The sequence below is a fragment of the Mustela erminea genome, chromosome 10 (assembly GCF_009829155.1).
Source record: "Mustela erminea isolate mMusErm1 chromosome 10, mMusErm1.Pri, whole genome shotgun sequence".
Taxonomy (NCBI): domain Eukaryota; kingdom Metazoa; phylum Chordata; class Mammalia; order Carnivora; family Mustelidae; genus Mustela; species Mustela erminea.
In genome coordinates this window covers 86,183,249-86,199,161 of record NC_045623.1, presented here as the reverse complement: position 1 = coordinate 86,199,161, position 15,913 = coordinate 86,183,249, and the positions used below count along the sequence as shown (strand labels likewise).

Genomic DNA, 15,913 nt, shown 5'->3' with positions numbered 1-15,913 from the left:
CAAAGAATCCCCAGGATGACGATGTCACTATTTCGTGACAATTGTGGTTGAGTTCTTCCGCAGAATCCGGGCTGCCCTGGAACCCAGGACAGCAAGGACTGGGCTGGGAGATGAGGTACTAACAAAAGGTAAGATGCATTCCGTGTGACGGGAGCAGCCGGCAAGAAAGAGGAACAGTTTGGAAGGTGAGGCTAGAGAGGGAAGCAGGGGCCAGACCCCCAGGGGACTTCTAGGAGTTTGAACCTCACCCACAGGCACATGTGGGTACGTGCTCTCTCTTTCTCACACACACATACATACACACACAAACAACATGACTCTTGCCAGCTTCCCACCCCCATCCCAGGGTCTTCCCAGCACCCATAGGATGGCTACCTCTACTAGCCAGAGGTAGGGAAGGGACGGGACAGAGGGTGGGTCTGCCACGCATCTCCTCTGGGCCCACCCTGCAAGCCCCAGGGGCAGGAACCAGACGGACTCCCAGCAGGGGGTAGGCTATAATGACCCACAGGCACCCCTGGGTTTTGGTCCCACGTCCAGAGTTGCTAGGGAGTGTTAATTCCCAGTGGTCGCACTGGGGCCTTTACCGTACTGGCTGGGTGAGCGTGGCTGCCCCCAGTCGAAGGATGAGGGGACCCTTAGGGTTGCGGATCTTCTTGATGGCAGATGTTTTCATGAGGTTGAGTCGGCGGATGAGATTAAAGCCTTTGGGGGAGACACCCGATAAAGAGCTCAGCTGGGCAGGTGAGGAGGGGTAACAGCCACTCCAAGAAGATGGGGGAGGGGAACAGCTGAATGAGATGGACACTCACCGGTCACATTGGTCGATAAATGGCTTCTGTGCTCCAACTTGAGTCCTTCCTGTTGTGAAGGAGGGCATTGCTCGCCTGGAAGAGAATCGGCAGCTGGCCATTCAGTGGACTCTGGCTGAAGAGTCCAGGCTCTTGGGGAAGCTGGAGAGAAGCAAGTTTTTGTTCCCCCAAAACGGGGAGCCTGCCTTGGGGCAGCTTTTACCTCTTGCCTTCTGACCCTGATTGCCCTGGGAGCCAAAAGGACCCCCAGTATACAGATGGGAAGACTGAGGTCCAGAGACCGAGACTGGGCCCAAGGCCACGAAGTGAGTTCACAGCAGAACAGGACCAGAACTCCTGGAACTCAAATCCCCCGTGATTCCAAGTCAGGGGAAAGGTCAGCAAGAGAAGGAGCAAAAGCAAGTCTCAGTAGAGAGCTGGATATAAACATGTGCTTCCTCCCGCATATACATCCAAGCAGGGGGCAAGGGCACCTGGGGGTAAAGAAAATCACATTATGCATGCTTGTGTTATATATGAGCACACGAGCATGTCTGCACATGCATGAGTTACAGATGCCCGTGCCCCTGGGGATGCCATGTACAGCCGGCACACATGTTCTCAGCAGTGGGTGGAGTTTACTTCCTACATCTAAAGCAGAAAAGCAGACCAGACACAAGTCTGAGCCAACAGAATGACTTTTCACCTGGATAACTACCTTACAAAACAGTGAGAAGAGACCGAGGGCCTGAAGGGACCACAAGCTCAAGGGAACCACCCACACCTTAGGGCTCCATAGAGGATATATTAACTAGGTAAAGGCCCCTAGAGAAGAATAGCTTAATTATGGTCTCCAGAACCCTGAAGGGACAGACAGGCAGCCATGGGCCTGCCTCCTCCTGACTGAGCAAAATGTCAGGAAAGATGCTACAAGAGGAGAAAAAGGCCAGACTCGAAGAGGCCTTCTCATCACTGCAGGTGGGATAGCTGGGACAAGACAACGGATACAGCTCCAAGAAGCTGGGCATTGGACTCCCTGGCTGCCTAGCTGGGAGAAAGACTCCTCGATCCCTGGGCCCAGTGACCCCACTGAAGTCCTCCTCCCCCAGGTCTGGCCAGAAGGACTATCACTGTCTTCAGCATCGGCAGCAGCAATGGGTGACTCACCCCTTGGCAACAGGCCCAGATTCCTTACAGATGTTGAAATTCCCTGCCCCATCCCCAGGGGACCCGGTGAGGGAGAGAGCAAGGCACACGCGCATACATGCAGAAACACATATGTACACACACAACCTGCAGGCAGTCACATGGGTGCTGGCTGCACACCCCTCTCACATCGGCACCTCACTTTTTCTGCCTCCCTCAGCTCGTTTCGGAAGGAGTTCTATTTCTGCTCAGCCGGGCAGCTAAGCTATGAAACCCAGAGGGCACCCAGCAGGGCAGGGCAAGTTGCCCGGTCAACTTCCTCTGGCTTTGGTCCCTGGAAAGCTGCACCCTCTGTCCCATCCAGCGTCTGGGCCTCGAGGCGGGCCGTTTATTCGGGATCCAGGGCCAGCTGTGGAGGAGGAGGAGCACGTGGGCTGGAGGATGGATTCTCCACCATGAAAAGGAGTGGAAGGGCCTGGGCCTCTTTCAAGATGCAGCTTCCTTCTGCAGGAACGTCACGGGCCTGCATGTGCGCAGGATGGGCTCACGTGCCGGAGGTGGGGGTGTGGGGGGTCATCGGAGGAAGGGAGGAGGGCTGTTGTCTCACACACAGAGACGCAGGAATATGTACAGAGCCTCTCTTGCCGCAGAAAGACTCAGAGATGGACAAACACACAGACAGAAGCACAAAGACACTGACTCATGCCGCACCAAAGCCTCAGGCCACCCCAAGCCCATCCTCTGACCGCCCCCCTCCATAAACACCCATGTGACCTAGGCACATGGCCACACCTGTACATCAGGAAGCCAATCACAGGCCGACGGCACCCCAAGCCTCATATGGCTCCTCACCTGTGTCTGCCCCCCGGCTGCACACGGCCCAGAGACTGAGCAGCCACAAACCAGGGACCCAAGGTGCTCGCATCCTGGTCCGGAGAGGTCGGCCACAGCCCCAGTTCCTGAAAACCACAGAGACCGTGGAGGTGGATTCCTGAGCTCACATGGCGTGATCCAGAGGCAAGGAGCAGCCGGCCCGTGGGGCCCAGGCCCTCGTGCTGGGGTGGCAGGAGGGCTGGACAAGCACCCATCCTTCTCAGAGGCCCAACCACAGGCCCTGGGCTAGGATTTAGGCCAGGGTAATATTCAAAATATTTAACCACCAGTATGGCACGGACAGGGATCAGCCAGAGCAGAACACTGGCTGGCGCATTCTGGGTCCGGGCAGTGTTGGATGGTGCTGATGGGTAGTTGCTGGATTAAGGAGAGATCTAGAAGGTCCTAGAAGGCCAGGTGAACTGGGAGAGGGAGAGGGCTTGAGACAGAGACTATAAGACACTTAGAAGTATTTCAATATCTTACCAACCTATATAGCTCTGTATTGCTATATACTGGCCTGGCACCTGGCTAGCGGAACCCGGCTCAGCCAGACAGTCCTGCCAGGCACCCACAAGGTCAGGAGCTACGTCTCCTGGCAGGTATCACAGAGTTGTGTGTGGGCCAAGGAAGCTTCGCCAGTGGGTACGGTGGGTGGGAAAGCGGGTCACCGGGCTCAGGACCTTGTTGCCAACCTCCCCCGCTGATGGATGCTCGTCTTTTAGTTTTATTAAACCCTGATGGATGGGCCCAGATAAATCAATGCAGGCTCAGCAAGCGGCCAGCAGACCCATATATCATCCGGCCTCCCCTGAGACAGACAGCACTTGCACATGCACACACAGAGTTATTCATATGTCAGCGTGACACATGCAGATACACAAGCACGTGTCCACACAGACACGTTTGTGCTAGCACGTGCGTACAGACCTACCTGCATACAGGATTGCTCCCAGAGACACATGTTCACCGATCTACCCACACATACCAGTTTGCACGTACACACGTGCCCAGAGCCAGTCTATGACTACCCCTGCAGTAGGCCCTCCTGACGGGAAGTTCTTATGCAAGTCTGACCTCATTCCCCCCAGCTGTTATGGGATTCTATTTCCCTTCCTTCAGTCCTGAATAGGGAGTGAGCGCAAGAAGGATCCCTCCCCTCAATATATTTGGAGATAGAATCCCGATCCCCTTGTTCCTGGGGCAGAATGGTTTCTCCACCCCACTCGCTCTCCTTCCTAGGGGTGGGCACATCCCATCACCCAAAACCCTATCCTGGCCTCCCCGTCCTGCCAGTGGAAGAGCTGCCAGCTGCGGGAGGCCTGTGACCACATGTGGAGCAGGGAGTATCGGTGGGCTTGTCCCCTTCCTGCTCCTCCTCTCCAGCCTCCACTCCCCAGAGCTGGGGCTGCAGGGATATGAGGGAAGCTTCCAAAGATGTGATCCCATCCTAATACAAAGGCGTGGATTTGGGGGCAGGGAGAGCAGAACTGAGATGGAGTTCAGAGCTCCCCTACGGAGAAGGCAACTGAGGTCCAGGCGCGGGATGCCACTTGGCCCGAGTCACACAGCAAGTTGGAGGCAGAAGAAGTGCTTCCACCCAGAGCCCCGAGGCAGCCCACTCCACCCCCCACTTACCGTGGCTGGGGATCCCGCACCTCACTGAGTAATCCACGTAGCCCGGGGGCAGCCAGCCAGGGGAAGCAGGGAGGCTGGGTTCCTCAGGCCCGCGGCGAGGTCCTCGATCACTTCCGACGGGCCGCGAAGACCCGGCTTCCCAGGTCGCTAGCTCCGGGGGCTGAATGCTGCCCCGCGAGCGAGCGCGCGCCTGTCTGCCGGGGACCGACGGCCACTCCGGGCGGGGGAAGAGGGGCGGTTCCAGGGGGCTGGGGACGTGCCAGGGCCGCTAATGGAACACAGCTGGACCCGCCCGCCGAGCGGGAGGCAGGAGGGAGGGCAGGGAGGGGGCTCCGGCGGTGGCAGAGACGGCCGGCGGGACGCACGGTCCCGCTCCCGGCCTGGCCCCGCGCCCGCGCGCGCCCCGCCCGCTTCCCCGCCAGGTGAGCTCTGCAGCGAGCGGGGCGGGCCCCTGCGTGCCCGGAGCTGCCCTGCCCAGGGGGCTCTGCAGCCAGCGGCCGCCGCGGGGTGGGGGAGGCCGGCCCTTTAAGGGCCCGGCCGGAGCGTGAAGGTGCCACCCCTTTCCCCTCTCCTGGCTGGGGCTCCGGAAGGCTGGAGAGGGCGGGCGGGGGGTTGCAGACCCTCCTCCCCAGTTCCGTGGCAGCGGTGACGTGGCTACTGCCCAGGCCTCCTCGGTCAGCTTTTTCCAGTTTCTTAGCCTCATGTTCCCAGTTAGTCTGTTCCTCCGTCTAAACTGAACTGGGGCATGGGGAGAGGAGGTCGTCCCAGAGTCAGGGTGGGCGCTGCATTAACCCGTTCTGCTCTAGCCTCGTGCCCAGAGAAGTGGAGCCTGGCAGGTTCCCCTCTTTCTGACTCCGTGAGGTTAGAAGGGCTCCTGTCCCTGTCCTCTGCTCTAGCTTTGTGGCTTGGAACTCACTATTTAACTCGGACTCCCTTTTTCATCTGTATGATGGGATAATGATCGCTATACCTCACAGGGTTGTTGTGAGCAGGAAATGAGTGGAAGTCTATCAAAGGGCTTTATACAGGGTCTGGTACAAAAGAGGAGCTCCCTATGGGGCGCCTGGCTGGCTCCATCCCTGGAGCATGGGACTCTTGATCTTGGAATCAAGAGTTTGAGCCCCGCCTTGGGGGTCAAGTCTGCTTAAAAAAATAAACATGCAAGGAGAGCTATAAAAAGCCCTAAAAAGAAGAGCTGTAAGAAACGAGGATTGTCAAGTAATAAAAATGATGTTTTAAAAAAGGAGCTCAATAAATGTTCATTATTATTATCTTTATTAACATGAACACTGGCAGGAGGTAGGGGGTTGGGAGTGGGGGTCCTGGGATTCCACCATATACATCATGGATGGGACTTCTGAGCAAAAAGGAGCAGGTACGGTTCCAGTTCTATCCAGAGGTAGGGGATAATCAAGGTGACACTCCCAAGGGTACCCAGCCCAAGGCAGCAAACAAATTTCTGGGCACAGAGGCCAAGGAACTACGGAGAACTGGGTTCAAGAGGCCCACAAATGGAAGGAATGGATGGGGGGAGGGGGCGCAACTGGGGTGCCCTGGTGAAGAGAGGCTTCCTGTAGAAGCAAAATGGGTGAACTGTAGCTCTCTGGCCCCATCTAACCCGGGAGAGGGGGGAGCAGGCCCGGGATTTCCCGCCTTAAAAGCCAAAGGCACTGAGTCAGCGGAAACCCCAACCAAGACCACAGAGGAGCCCCACTGTGGTCCCGGCCCTGGGGAGCCAAGCTGTCCCAGATGTGGCTATGACAGTGGTAGAGCCTGGGAAACGCTGAGCTCAGCAGGCGGGAAGCAGAGAGGTGGGGCTTTCTGGGCACTCCAGCCTGAGAAGGGGGCGGGGCCACAGGCTCTGCCTGCCCCAAGGTGCTGTCCTAGAGGTGGGCATTTGGGAACCAATAGGCAGCGCATATAGGTCAGGGTCTGTGCTAAGAACTTCACATAGGCTGACTCCTTTACTCTTCACATCCACCCCAGGAGGGAGAATTCCAGTCTTCTCCCCATTTTACAGATGGAGAAACTTGGAGCACAAGAATGATGCAACTTGCCTGAGCTCACCGTTAGGGCCAATTTAATGTTAAAACCTGTTTAACTATTAGGGCCTGCTTAGCCAGAGCAACTCCATATTGCCTAGGTAGCCATATTGTTTACATCCACGGACTTCATTCCGGGAATAAATGCCCCGGTAGTTACTGGTATGATTCCGGGTATCGATTCCGGGAGCAAACGCCATAATAATTGAAGCCACGTACTTTGGGTCTGCGGTTATGCTCTATAAAACCAGCCTGTGAGATCAGGAAGGGGTCGCTCTCCTCGGAGGTGGCCCTGGCCGGTCAGTCTGACTTCTAATGCTTGGCATAGAATAAAGCTCCACATAACTTTCACTTTGTCTCAGTCTCATTCTTTTGATAACGGACCCCAACACTTACACGACTAGGAGATGGTGGGACAGGTACCCACGCCCAGGAAGCCTGCACTCACAGCACAATCTTAACTACTGTGCCATCCTGGGCAACTCCTACCCTTCCCCCTTTCATGCCCCGCTCTCCAAGGCAGGGGGAGAGGGCTGGACCCAGAGCAGCCAAAGCAAGAAGGACCTGAGAAGGGGGAAGAGAGATAGCTCCCCGCAGCACCGCAAGGGTACTCCCATAAACCGCCAAGCCTGGGGTGCTCCCTGGGCCTGGATACAATGCAGACATGGTCTAGAAAGGTACCTCTGCGCCTTCCTCCCTCCGACACATGGGTGCACACATCAAGGATCATGTAGATAGGGTCTCTCACAACACGTGTGTAGACTTCACAAGCACAGGCAAGCAAGTATCTTTACACAGACACACACATGCACACGCTAGTCCTCCGCATAAACGGACGCACAGAGACACATATGCGAGCACATATGAAACCACAGAAATATATCCCTGGACATACTCCAACACAGGTGCCTAATTCCCAGAACACACGCGCACAGCGCTGCACGTACTTGGATATGCACACACAGAGTATGTCTGCGCAAACACACACCCGTGCCCACAGGGGCAATTATTCCTATACATGAGCAGAGAAAGCTACAGAACTACAGTGCGTACATGCATGTGCACACAGACACAGGTGGCTCCCACAGAACCGCCCCCCCAACTCCCACACTGACCATACGTGCACACGTTTATACGCTTCCGCCCCAGAAAGCCCCGCACACCAGCGAGCAGGGTCTCCTGTGGGGCTGGGCTCAGTGCCCTGGCCCCAGATGGTATCACCACGAGGTAATCAGTGCTGCTAATCGCCACCAGCTGCCCTGGAGCCTGACTGCCGCTGCCGGGTGGGGCTCCAAGGCCTCCCGGGCCCAGGGTCATATGCCCAGATGTCAGCCGGGCCCAAGGGCTGCCCACCCCACTGTCCCAGCTGGCCGCTGGGGAATCCCCATCTGGCAGAGGCAGCACAGGAAGCTGGGGGAAAATAAAGAGCCAAGCCAGGACCTTGTCCCAGGACAGGCCCCAGAGCTCCCATGCAGCCGAGCAGAGATGGTCTGAGCCCCACAGGCTCACGTGGATACCTGGCCCCCGGCATATGGGCACACAGTTGTGCACGCACACACGCATATCCCACATGGCCCAAACAGACCTCCTGATTATTCCCCACAGATCTGCTTCCTCCTGTCTTCTTCATTCTGCTAAATGCCACCATAATTCACTCAGATGCTCAGGCCAAAAAACTAGGAGTCATCCTTGGTTCCTCCCCTGCCCCCCATCCAGTCCTGTTGACTCTGCCCCCAAAACACAGCCTGCATCCCCCCACTGCTCCGCCACTCTCACCCAAGCCACACCCGCTTCTGCCTGGACTGTTGCAGGAGACCCCCAACCCCTACCTCCCACCCAACAGCCAGCAAGGCCTTTCCAAATCTGTCGCTGTTATGTTCACGGTCCTGCTTCAATTTTCCAGTTCTCATTTCATAAAACCCCAGATCTTTTCCTTGGCCTTCCTCGAAGCCCATCATGATCTGGCCTCCACCTTCCTGTCCAGCAGCCTTGCTCCAGGAGCTGGGGCCCCACTGGCTTCCATTCTCAGTACTGTATTGGCCAAGTGGATGTTCCCCTGGGGGCTTTTGTACCAACCCCTCCCTCTGCCTGGAAGGATTTGCCCCGATCTTTGCTGGACTGGCTCTTTGATAGGTCTCCTCTCAAAGTTACCTCCTCGAGTGGCCCTCCTTGACCACCAGATCCACAGGAATCTCAAGTGGCTCCCAATCACATGAATCTGTTTTAAATCTCTGCATAGCTGCAGTGTGTGTGTGTGTGTGTGTGTGTGTGTGTGTGCTGTCTTTCTCTCCTAATAAGCAAGAGCCTCCACGAGGGGTCGGGTCTACCCGCTGGTCCTCACCAGCCCACAGCTGAGCCTGGCACCCCAGAGGTGTCCCCTGGTGAGGTCATGGGGAAATGCACACTGGCACTGTCCCAGCCCCCAGGCACAGATGCACGCCCCGCAGGAGTTATCACACGCCAGCATGGGCATGAGCGAACACACGTGAGAAACACCCACAGGCGCGCAGCTTCTGGGCTCCAGAGGAGAGGCTGAGACCTGAGGACGAAGGTCACGCTCCGTTTCCTTTGGATGCTCTGGGTGTCTCTGTCCCATCTCCTTATGACTCTGGCTGTCTCCCACTGTCTCTGTCCTTTTTGCTCTGGGTCTGTGTCACTCTAGGACTCTCTAGCCTGCCTTTTTCCCTGTGCCGCTGGGCGCCCTGCAGCTCCCTCTCGCCTCTGCCTCTCTGCTTCCAATTCTCCTGTGTGCCAGGAGACCTCCATCTCCAGCTCCAAATCTCTGTCTCTCTGGGTCTCTCTCGTCTCTGTCTTTTTCTCCCCTTTTCTGTATCTCCATGTCCCTGTCTCCTGCCTCTCTTTATCTTCGAGCTGCTCTGTTCTCTGCTTCCTTCACTCTGGCTCTCCTGTCTGTCTCTGCCTGTGTCTCTGTTTCTGGCTCTGTATCTCTGACTCTCTGACTCTGTTTCTTGTCCTCCCTCCACCTCTTTGCCTTAAATCAGCCCCGCTGCCCCGTCTCCACGGCTGTCCGCATTCCTGTGGCGGGGAGACCCATCTTTCACCTCCAGCGGCAGCTTTATGGGCCCAGCGGGTGGGCCGGCGCTCTACTCTGCCTCTCTGATGCCCACCTCCCCTGCAGGGCCACAGTGAGCTCCACACAGACAGCCTTGACCCTGGCAACATTTATAGATGCCCAACCAGACGGGCAGATTTCAATAGCTCATGGCACCCCGGAGCTCCCAGAGAGGTAGGTGCAGACTCTGACAGGTGCTGCTGCAGGTACGTTGATGGCAGGGCAGGTGGTCACGGGGGTGGGGGGCAGTGTTAGGAGGGAGAACACAGTAGGCATTATGAGCCCCCACTTGATTGCCCCCTGGGCTCGGCCTGTTTGTTCTGAGGGAACTATGGGGAGGTGACAGGCACAAGAGTCCTGGATTCCAGTCCCACCTTTACCCACTGTGGGATCCTGGGCCCCCATCTCCCCAGCGTGGCATAAGGTAAACTATAGACTCCCCCCATGAACCCACTTCACCTGGTGTGCTAGGACACCTCGCAGCCCCTTGTCTGACAATTCTCCCTCAGTAGTTCTCCACCGAGGCAATTTTGTTCCCCATGGGACACTGGGCAACGTCTGGGGACACTCTTGACTGTTAGAGCGTGGGGGCGTGCCTACTGGCATCCGGGGGGTAGTGCCCAGGGGTGCTGCTATACATCCGTGATAGGATATGATATGGACGCCTCCTGTGAGGCATAGGACAGTCCCTCACAATAAAAGAATTATTGGGTCCACCTGCCAGCAGCGGCAAGGTGGAGAAACTCTGCTCTACCCCAAGGGAAAAATTCGGCTCCTCGGAATTCCCACGCTCTCTGACCGCCTGTAAAGTCTTCATCATACTCTGAGCAGGGGTGGGGGCCGTTAGAAGACAGTAGCAGTGATCCTGGCTCTGACTTTAATAGCGGCAGCTAAGATTTATTGGGCCTTTCTAAAGCACTGGCTGGCACCAAACATGGAGAAACTCATTTGAGTCTCGCAACAGCCACAGGAAGCCCGGGCACAATCGCGATGCCCGTTCCAAGTGCGGGAATGCAGGCAGAGAGAAGCGAGTCATCGGCTCAAGGTCACGCAGCTGGCAAGGACAAAGCCAGATCTGAACTGGTCATTTTGGGACAGACCCACAGGGCAGAGTCCTGTCTGGGAAAGAGTCCACACAGCATGGTCCTGGGCAAGTCCTTTGGCCTCTCTGAGCCTCTTGGGGTGTTTTTGCTTTTGTTTTTATTTTTGTTTTCATCCGTCAAATAGGATCTACTCTCTCATGTAACACAGCCAGCAGCAATTCTAGGAAATAAGACATTATTCTTACCTCTTTACGGGCCAGAAAGGCAAGGATTCAAGACTGAAGGCTCAGGTCATAGGGCTGGGAAGTGGTGTAGCAGAGATCTGAACTGAGTTCCGCCTGACCCCAGGGCTTCGGTTCTGAATCAGGTCACCTGCAGTCGCCCAAGTGCCACAAGGCAGGAGAGCAGAGGTCCTCAAGCTTGGAGAACTGGTCCTACACGGCCCCACCCCCCCAGGGTTTCAGAGTCAATAGAACTTGCTTTTTGAGTAAGTTCCCAGGCCATGCAGATGCTGCTGGCCCAGGGACCACATGGAGAACTCCTGCAATAGAACCTGGTGTCAGATCGTGTGTCCCTAGGTTCAAACCCTGGCTCTGGCTTTTGCTGGCTCTGTAACAGAGGGATGGGGTATGGGGGTGGGGGGGTGTCACTTAACCTCTTCCTCTGAGAAACAGAGATAATGGTAACATCTATCACTTCAATTTGCTGGAAGGATTGAAGGGGATAATGACAAAGGGAAAGCTGTTCTCAAGGTGCTGGCACCTTGTCAATGCTCAGAAATGCTTGCTGGCATAACAATCCTCTAGCCGGGAAACTCCCTGCCTCCCCAGACAGACTGGAAGCTTCCAGAGGGCAAAGGACAGATGCTTCCTCTTCTCCTGTCTACGGGCCACCTCTCTGGGCTTGAACAGAGATGGTATCTCAGAACAAGCACAGAAGGGCCAGTGGGATGTAGCTCTCATTTATCAAGGCACCCCAAGGGGCCTCTGAGCCACAACACAGGGCCTCCTGGAGCAGGACGGGGAGGAGGGGCATAAGCAGCATCGAGGAGCGCCAGGCAGACCTGGCCCTCAGCCTTCCTCCAAGCCCTGCCCACCTCCAGTAATCCCTTTCGGGGCCAGTGTTGGCCCACGGAGATCCTGGTGGAAGAGTTTATAGCCAAGCAATCAACACAGCTCAGTTCTGCTATGCTGTGCCACTCTGAGCCAACCTCTAATCCCTTTCGGGTCTCAGTTTCTTCATGGAAAAATTGAGCAAGAACTCTGAACTGAAGGTAATAGTAGGGCCTCTAGCCCCAGGATAACTGGGTTCACCCTCCACCTTTCCCCTGACTTACAAGCTGGATGACTTTTGGCAAATCACCCCACCCCCACCCCCGGGACAGTGGGGAGCTTCTGTTTCCTTGTTGGTAAAACAGACTTGTTCGCAGCTCCCAAGGGCGCTGTGAAGGGTCCATGAGATGATACAGTGAAAGAGCTAAGCGTGGCTCCTGGAACTCAGTAGAGTAGGCAGCTATCCTGTGCAAACGAGGAAAGAGAATAACCCTCACCACCACCACACACCATCTCTTGAGGCTCCCCTGGCCACCTGCCCTCTACACCCTTGGGTTTGAGACTGTCTTCATTTTCCTTCCCAGGACGGGGTGGGGAGCAGCCTCTCAGAAAAGGCACATCTCAACAGAGGCTTGGAAGAACGAGGGGTGCAATCAGTTATCACCCACTGATTTAGCTGAGCGTCTTTGTGCCGTGCTGGACTGTAAGCCATACAAGGAGCTGCTTTTGCTGCCATTTTATCCCCAGAGCCTATGACAGAGACTAAGCGCCTTACAAATCCTTGCTGCATGAATGAAAGAGGAGCCCAGGTCCTGTAACAGACACACTCCCCGCCCAGGAGGGAAGGCCAAAGAGTCTCTCCTCTGGCTGGTGTGGTTAGGAAGAGAGCATCCAGGGACTCCCAGATTCTTTCTTTGCATGCAAAAGCCTCAGACACTTGGAATCGTAAATTCTTTGAATCCTGGAATCTCTGGGTGGAGAGAAGCTTTGCTGTTACCCAGCACTACCTCCTCCCAGTAGCGCCTGCCCTGGGGCAGGGCTAGGGAGGCCTGACAGCTGGGCTAGGAAGGGAACTTCAGGGAGTGGGCCGGGGAAGGGAAAGTTGAGGGTGAAAATGCAACTTTTTCATCAAGGCAGAAAAGCAAATCAAAGGTCGGAGAGGTTTGATCCTGGCTCTGCTACTTCCTGGCTTTGTTCTTTTAGGCAAATTCCTTCACGTCTCTGAGCCCTCAGTTTCCATATTTATAAAAAGGGGTTGATAATGGTAACACCAAGCCACGTGGAATTTGGGGGAGGATGAAACGAGATAATGCATGAAACTAAGCCAAGCCCATATAAACACTCAAAAAAGGTTCATTGTTAACATTATTATTATTATTGGGGAGGGCTAGCAATTCACCAGGGACTCTGGCCCCAAACCTCACACCCACGTTCATATCTGACAGTCCCCCCTGTCCCCTTCACTATTTACATAGCTGATTTCATGTCGCTTTGAGAGGTCACTGACATTTCTGACAGATAGAAGACAAGGTGGTTGTTTTTTTCCCTCCATGAAGAAGCCCAAATAACAAATAATACATAAAGAAATAAAATCAGCTGGAGTGTTGTCGTCAGCCTTGACCACTCAGAGAAGACCTGACAAAGAGTACAGGTGGCTGGAAGGTAGGGGGAAAGAGCCTAAGACTGAGGACCTGGGTTCAAGGCCAGGGTCTGCTTTGATATACTGTTTGGCTTGGGGGCCAGGGAAGGGGGAGGTTCCTGCCCTTTGGTAACAAGGTAAAGCTGAATTTTGGGGACACTTGAGCACCTTCCATTCCCCCACATCTGCAGGTCTTAAACCTGTAATGACCCAAACATGCCCTCTCCTCGGAAATGGAAAGAGGGTCAGGTGAGCCAGACCTGGACAAAGGGCAGGACGCAATGCCCCCTCACCTCAACTCCCTCCCACCCCCGTCCCACCCACTCAGAGTCAAGTGATCCTCACCCATCCCAGCGTCCCCGTGACCACACCACACCATCTTCGCTGAGTGGCTCTGAGGGGGAGGAGAGAAAAAACAGGTACCAGAGATAGTCGCTAACTTACTGGACTGGGATCCAACCCAGGAGCGAGAAACTCTTAATACTCCTCTGCTGCTTTCTAAAAAGTAATTTTCAGGGTGCCTGCGTGGCTCAGTGGGTTAAGTGTCTGACTCTTGGCTTTGGCTCAGGTTATGATCTCGGGGTCGTGAGATCGAACCCCACATATGACTCTGCACTCGTTACAGAATCCAGAATCTGCTGGAGATGATCTCTCTCCCCCTCTCCTTCTGCTCCTTCCCTGGCTCTTGTGTTCTCACTCCCTCTCTCTCTTTCTCAAATAAATAAATAAAATCTTTTTTAAAAATAAAAAGTAATCTTAATCATTAGGGCAATCCTAAGTGTCTTTCCTGATTCTCATTTTACAGGTGAATCGCTGTCATCCTCAACTCGAGCACTTTACAGTAAGGAAGCGGGCCCTAAGAAGTGGCTTGCAGAGGCAGAGCTAGATTTAAATGGAGGGCTGTTACAGGCTCTGTGATAGACCCTTTCCTCCCCTGGGACTCAGTTTTCTCCTCTGTGGAATGGGGTGGTAACTCCAGAATCTGTAAGATCCAAGTTGGGACTTCTTTGCTGCTCTGAGCCCAGGTCTGCGCCTCCAACAGCCCTGTGGGCCTGGGCGGAGAGAAAGGCAGGTGTAGACCTGACTGTCCTGCCAGGGATGTGGGGGAGGGGGGACACCCGCGCCAGACTCACAAAAACAACTAAATAAATCAGGGCCTGGAACTTCTAATTCTTCCCGGCTGTAGCTGCTACCGCTACGCCTGCCCAGCCTGGCCTGCCGTCGCCTGGCCAGTTCCTGGGGCCTGGGAGGGGGACAAGGCACGGCCAAGAGCGCAGAGTCTAGCCAACAGAGCCGGAGTGATGCCTGGCCATCAACTTGGCCCGGACTCCCAGAGATGAGGGGAGGCCTCGGGTGCAGGATGACTCAGGCATCCCAGACCCCCTCCTGGGTGGGCACGTTTGGCGCCTGTGTCTATTTTTAGAGCAGGCTCCAGGCTTGAGCACAGAGGGGCAGGAAAAAGCGGGGGGGGGGGGGGGGGGGGGAGCCTCACAGGGGCGCAGGCGCTTGACCAGCTCCTCCTGCTCAGGGCTCAAGCCCCAGGCCCTCCAGCTGTCTATCTAGAAAAGAATGGAAACACAATACCAGGTGGGGAGAATTACAGGGGGTGAGGTGTAGGCTCGAGAATGTACGCGTCCCCCACTCCACCCGCCTCCCTGCAAGGCCTGGCAGTTCCAAGAAGCTGGGCGCGGCCTCCCCAGAGAAATGACCTCTCTTAAGTAGGGCCAGGAGCCTCGCGACGGCGGGTCTGGCTGGCTATGGGACTGGGGGCCAGGGCGAGAGCCAAGTGGCTAGGGAAGGAGGAGAAGAGGCTTCCAAGTTGGGGGATCCCCTTCACATCCAGCCATCGGCCACGCCTCCAGCCTACTCTGGCCACGCCCCCCTAGGCCACACCCACGGCCGCTGGCTTCGCGGACTCCACACTAGGCCCCGCCTCCCATCTGGCTCCGTCCGGCCCATCTGGCAACCTTGCATCCTGCCTCCAAGGTCCAGAAAGGCCTAAATGCCAGGCGTCTGACGGCCTGGGACTGGACCTGGGCCTGCCTCTGGAGGCCGGGACCGAAGAGACAGGAATGGGTGCCTCCTCCACCAGCGTGGGGTCGGGGGAAAAGGAGAGCGTCGGGCGGGGGTGGTGGCGGTCAACCACAACGCCATTGACAGAGAGGTCTCTAAGCGGAAGGCGTATCTGTGGGAGCCCGGCGCTTTTTGAGGCCCAAGTGGCTGAGGCCCCTCGAAACACAGAAACACTACTGTATTCGCGGGTACAGAGCGGTATGCCGAGGCACGTGGGGCATATGTCTCTGGACTGATACCCCCACCACTGGACCCTAGAGGTTGAGTGCTGGGGAGTGGGGGCAGCTGATGGCTCCCAATGCTTGAGTTCTCTTGGCGAGTTCAGGGTTTGGAGAGGCCCAAATGAAAGCCAATCCCTGGATGGGGGGAGCGGGGAGGGGCAGAGAATGGGGAGGGGGAGCTGGTCTCTTAGCACCAGCCCTCCATCTAGTGGGAAGTTTGGGAATCGCAGAGGGGATGCAGAGTTGGGATGAGGGGGAGGTGTTCTTTGCACTTCCAAACCTTCCTCTCCCTGGCGGTCCTGCTGGCCCCTACCGCCACCAT

At 56.0% G+C, this 15,913-nt stretch overlaps 1 protein-coding gene across 5 annotated transcripts in view; it reads right to left on the bottom strand.

The window, feature by feature from the left end:
• COL16A1 (collagen type XVI alpha 1 chain) overlaps positions 1-4,812 on the bottom strand; it is a 49,620-nt gene extending 44,808 nt beyond the window's left edge. For 3 of the 5 annotated variants that reach the window (XM_032301668.1, XM_032301670.1, XM_032301671.1), the window contains exons 1-4: positions 4,449-4,811; positions 2,790-2,896; positions 813-887; positions 588-705 (exon numbers count right to left, since the gene is read on the bottom strand). In XM_032301668.1, the coding sequence (XP_032157559.1) occupies positions 588-705; positions 813-887; positions 2,790-2,862 (266 nt within the window). In that variant the 5' untranslated portion in view covers positions 2,863-2,896; positions 4,449-4,811. Of the gene's footprint in view, positions 1-587; positions 706-812; positions 888-2,789; positions 2,897-4,448 lie in introns of all 5 variants that reach the window. The other 2 variants (XM_032301669.1, XM_032301672.1) reach the window with 2 other exon arrangements.
• Positions 4,813-15,913: the final 11,101 nt, after the last annotated feature.